This window comes from Rhincodon typus, unplaced genomic scaffold, assembly GCF_021869965.1.
Source record: "Rhincodon typus isolate 14 unplaced genomic scaffold, sRhiTyp1.1 hic_rhity00006200, whole genome shotgun sequence".
Lineage (NCBI taxonomy): Eukaryota > Metazoa > Chordata > Chondrichthyes > Orectolobiformes > Rhincodontidae > Rhincodon > Rhincodon typus.
The window spans coordinates 1-4821 of NW_025971838.1; the positions used below are offsets into that span (position 1 = coordinate 1).

Below are 4821 nucleotides of genomic sequence, written 5' to 3' on the forward strand. Positions count from 1 at the left end.
TCCCACCTCAAGCCGCACCTCCATCTCCTACCGACCAACCTCATCCCGCCCCCTTGACCTGTCCGTCCTCCCTGGACTGACCTATCCCCTTCCTAACTCCCTACCTACACTCACCTTTACTGGCTCCATCCCCGCCTCTTCGACCTGTTTGTTTCCTCTCCACCTATCCTCTCCTCTATCCCTCTTCTATCCCCCTCCCACTCTCTCCCTATTTATTTCGGAACCCCCTTCCCCTCCCCCTTTTCTGATGAAGGGTCTAGGCCCGAAATGTCAGCCTCTCTGCTCCTATGATGCTGCTTGGCCTGCTGTGTTCATCCAGCCCTGCACCTTGTTGTCTCAGAAATATATGCCTTTTTTATTCCAAAGTAGGGACTGTCACTCATGAGATTGTAGAGAGAGGTCTTTGCTTTGCATTTAGCCAAACTGTAATGATGGCCAATACTTGACATTGATACACAGTGCCTCAATTAAAAAGGTGTATTTTACATTGCTTTTAGCACAAAAATATCCACTTCTTCAACAAGAAAGATTTGATGACAGTACCTTCACCACTATCGCATTTATTTTTGAATTCTAATGTTTCAACACAACTATAACAGAAAAACTAACGCTTACTTATTTTGTTATAGAGAATTCTAGTGTACTGTGACGAACTTATTCATTTAGCGATGGGAGAGTACAAAAAGGATTATTCCATCGATGTGAAGTTACACGACTTTGCCAGGGAGAAGTTTACAGAGTGGTATAAGAAGCTGGATGGCGTTAAAATGGGGCGTAAGTATATTAGCAGAATTGTCTCTCCTTGCCTCCTTTTGTTTCTTGTCACTGTTTTGGAGTGTCCCACTAACTGACCATGTCAGCATCTGGCAGGAAAGAAACGGTCAAAGTTCAGTTAGTCCATCACACCTGCCCCAGACCATGGGGCAAGGGCAGCATAAAATACCTACCTACTCAACCAGGTAATCTCTAAGGCGTTGCAAAAGAAACAAGGCAGAGAACTAACAGATGAATGAGAGGTGAAAAGAAAATCTAGAAAACTTTGCACCAGCACCCTCAGATGACTGAATGAATGAATTAGCTTTATTGTCACATAGACTCCAGTACAGTCAAAAGTTTATAAGTCACCACTTACAGCACCACCTTAGGTACAGAGATACTCAGATACAATCCTTAGTTACAGAATAGAGAAATGAAGAAAAAAGAAAGTTACACTGCAGCTATACACAGTATGACCATAGGTCAGAGAAAGAAGCAAAGTTAAAAGACAAACATCACAGTGTCTGTGTAGTGGAGTTTATGAAATGATTTCTGTAGAAAAATGAGGACTTAAAAATATCTGTGGGATAGTGGTAGTCCCTGGGGTTGCTACAATGCACAGTTGGTACTATATACAATTGAAATGAAACCAGGAGATCATGTGGATCAAGTCTTACAGGAAAATAGGAAAAGCCTAGGAATAGGCCACTGGGCTTAACAGCGAGATTATGGCTGATTAGAATGTGACCTCAACTCTATTTTCCTGATTAAAAATCTCTCCAGCTCAGCCTTGAATCTGTCCCAAACACTGCTGATCCTCTGAGAGAAGCAATTACTCCTCATCTCCATTTCCAAAATATCATGATGATGTGATCTTAGCACATATGAAGAATTGTTTCCACTCCCTTTTGAAGGCATTCCCCCATTCCCTCTCTCTGAAACCGTTTGTAATTTTATTAGAAAGTCCAAAGACAAGAAAAGTTCACACACTAGTCACTGCATAGGGGCCAGGAATTTCTCTGGAGCTAGTGCACCTCTATTAATCTTGGTGGAGTGCAGTGGAGTCCTCACCCTCAACAACTTCTCTTTCAATTCCTCCCACTTCCTACAGGCAAAAGGGGTGGCCATGGGTACCCGCATGGGCCCAAGCTATGCCTGTCTCTTTGTAGGATACGTGGAACAATCCCTCTTCCGTACCTACACTGGCCCCATCCCCCACCTCTTCATCCGTTACATTGATGACTGTATCGGCGCCGCCTCGTGCTCCCGCGAGGAACTTGAACAGTTCATCCACTTCACCAACACCTTCCACCCCAACCTTAAGTTCACCTGAACCATCTCTAATACCTCTCTCTCCTTCCTGGACCTCTCTGTTTCCATCTCTGGCAACCACCTAGAAACCGATATCCATTTCAAGCCCACCGACTCCCACAGCTACCTAGAATACACCTCCTCCCACCCACCTTCCTGCAAAAATGCCATCCCCTATTCCCAATTCCTTCACCACCGCCGCATCTGCTTCCAGGATGAGGCATTCCACTTCCGTACATCTCAGATGTCCTTGTTTTTCAAGGACCGCAACTTCCCCCTCTCAGTGGTCGAGAACGCCCTCGACCGTGTCTCCCGCATTTCCCGCAACTCATCCCTCACACCCCCTCCCTGCAACAACAACCAAAACAGAATTCCCCTCATCCTCACGTACCACCCGGCCAACCTCCGGATCCAATGCACATCCTCCAACACTTTCGCCATCTGCAATCCGACCCCACTACCAAAGACAGTTTTCCTTCCCCACCCTTATCTGTTTTCCGGAGGGACCACTCTCTCCGTGACTCCCTTGTCCGCTCCACACTCCCCTCCAGCCCCACCTCACCCGGCACTTTTCCCTGAAACCGCAGGAAGTGCTACACTTGCCCCCACACCTCCTCCCTCACCCCCATCCCAGGCCCCAAGAAGACTTTCCACATCAAGCAGATGTTCACCTGCACATCTGCTAATGTGGTATACTGTATCCGCTGTTCCCGTTGTGGCCTCCTCTACATCGGGAAAACCAAGCAGAGTCTTGGGGACCGCTCTGCAGTACACCTATACTCAGTTCACACTAAACAACTGCACCTCCCAGTCACGAACCATTTCAACTCCCCCTCCCATTCCTCAGACAACATGTCCAGCCTGGGCCTCCTGCAGTGCCACAACGATGCCACCCGAAGGTTGCCGGAACAGCAACTCATATTCCGCTTGGGAACCCTGCAGCCCAATGGTATCGATGTGGACTTCACAAGCTTCAAAATCTCCCCTCCTCCTACTGCATCCCAAAACCAGCCCAGCTTGTCCCCACCTCCCTAACCTGTTCTTCCTCCCACCTATCCCCTCCTCCCACCTCAAGCCCCACCCCCATCTCCTACCTACTAACCTCATCCCGCCCCCTTGACCTGTCTGTCCTCCCTGGACTGACCTATGCCCTCCCTACCTCCCCACCTACACTCACCTTTACTGGCTCCATCCCCACCTCTTTGACCTGTCTGTTTCCTCTCCACCTATCCTCTCCTCTATCCATCTTCTATCCGCCTCTCCCTCTCTCCCTATTTATTTCAGAACCTTCTTCCCCACCCCCATTTCTGAAGAAGGGTCTAGGCCGGAACCGTCAGCCTTCCTGCTCCTCTGATGCTGCTTGGCCGGCTGTGTTCATCCAGCTCTGCACCTTGTTACCACACAAATGGATTTTGTTTTTCATGTCCAGTGAAGTCATAGCGGCAGCTGGCTATTCCGATGGTAGTGACAAAGGAAATTCTCACTGCCTCTCCCTGCCATGTTGTATGTCTCACACACTTACGGGATAAACTGGGTAGATAACCTGAAGTTTCTTCCATCTTATCCTTTCAGTCAATCAGAGTGCAACCAACACGGTCAAACATCATGAAAAAAACTCTAAAGGGAGAGAGTTGCCTGGATTTACCAAGTACAGAATTTTCGAAGCTATTATTAGGGAACAAATTCAGGAATTACTGGAGCCTTCACTTGAAATGCTGAATGAAGTTTCAGGTAATACTACATTACATGAAGCCACAGTTCTTATGGTTTCCTGAGTAGTTTGTGCTTTGTGGAAATAGCTGAATTTAAGGTCCCTGTGATAATGCTGTGGAATTATATATATGAATATATTATATATATACACACAAATATGTAACACTCTTGTTTGAAACTCCTCTTTTTCCTAGAAAAGCAATAATTGAGAATTGGGGGAGCTAGTGAAACCTTTATAAATGACCCTGCCACCTCCAGGCTTGACCAGGTCAACACTTCCCTTGCCAAGCTCTCTCCCATATTATTCATGACCAGGCTACACATTGTGTGAGTACAGTAGGGTGGTAGTAATGTTATACAGTCAGCAATCCAAGCACCTGGTTTATCAAAAGAAAGTTAGTTAAAATTGCATCAATGCATTTGAGAACTTTAATTCAATTTTTTTTAAATCAATAAATTAAAAGCAGTAAAAATGACTGTATTCCCATTAAGTTGAAAAACAAACAACTAGCTCACTCACTTCCTTTAAGGAAAGTGACCTGTTATCCTAATGAAATATATGCAATATCTGTCAGCAGCTCACACCAATATGTGTGACACTGCCTCATGAAGTAGCTTTATAAGCCATTGTGGTGTTAACTGTTCACATGGGCTACAGCAGTTTAAGAAGGCAATCCACCTTCTCAGAGAAATTTTAGCCCTGCAAACAAGCAAGGGAATCTTGATCATTATTTCAATACCCCATGCTGCATTAAATCATTCTCACCCCTAACTTTCCTGATTTATATTGGCTTCTAATCATTCATAAGTTTCAAACTATTATCTACTTCACAACCACCAGTGTTCTTGTTTCACTATTACCTCTAACTACATGTAAGTGAAACTGTGTGTATTCCTAGCCCAAACTTTTCAATCTTCTAACTGGCTTGCAGCACAACCTTATTCCCTTCAGACCGACATTGGTGGAAGACAGTTTGTATTGAACTGAGATAGTAGGAACTGCCGATGCTGGAGAATCTGAGATAACAAGGTGTAGAGCTG

The 4821-nt window shown here is 45.5% G+C and overlaps 1 protein-coding gene across 1 annotated transcript in view; it reads left to right on the forward strand.

Annotated features, from left to right (window-relative positions):
- Positions 1-629: 629 nt before the first annotated feature.
- Positions 630-4821, forward strand: part of LOC109930917 (interferon-induced GTP-binding protein Mx3-like) — a gene marked incomplete at its 5' end in the record, with an annotated part of 9146 nt that continues 4954 nt past the window's right edge. Inside the window, 2 exons of the mRNA XM_048594129.1 lie at positions 630-774; positions 3640-3798. Of these exons, the coding sequence (XP_048450086.1) occupies positions 630-774; positions 3640-3798 (304 nt within the window). The remainder of the gene's footprint in view (positions 775-3639; positions 3799-4821) is intronic.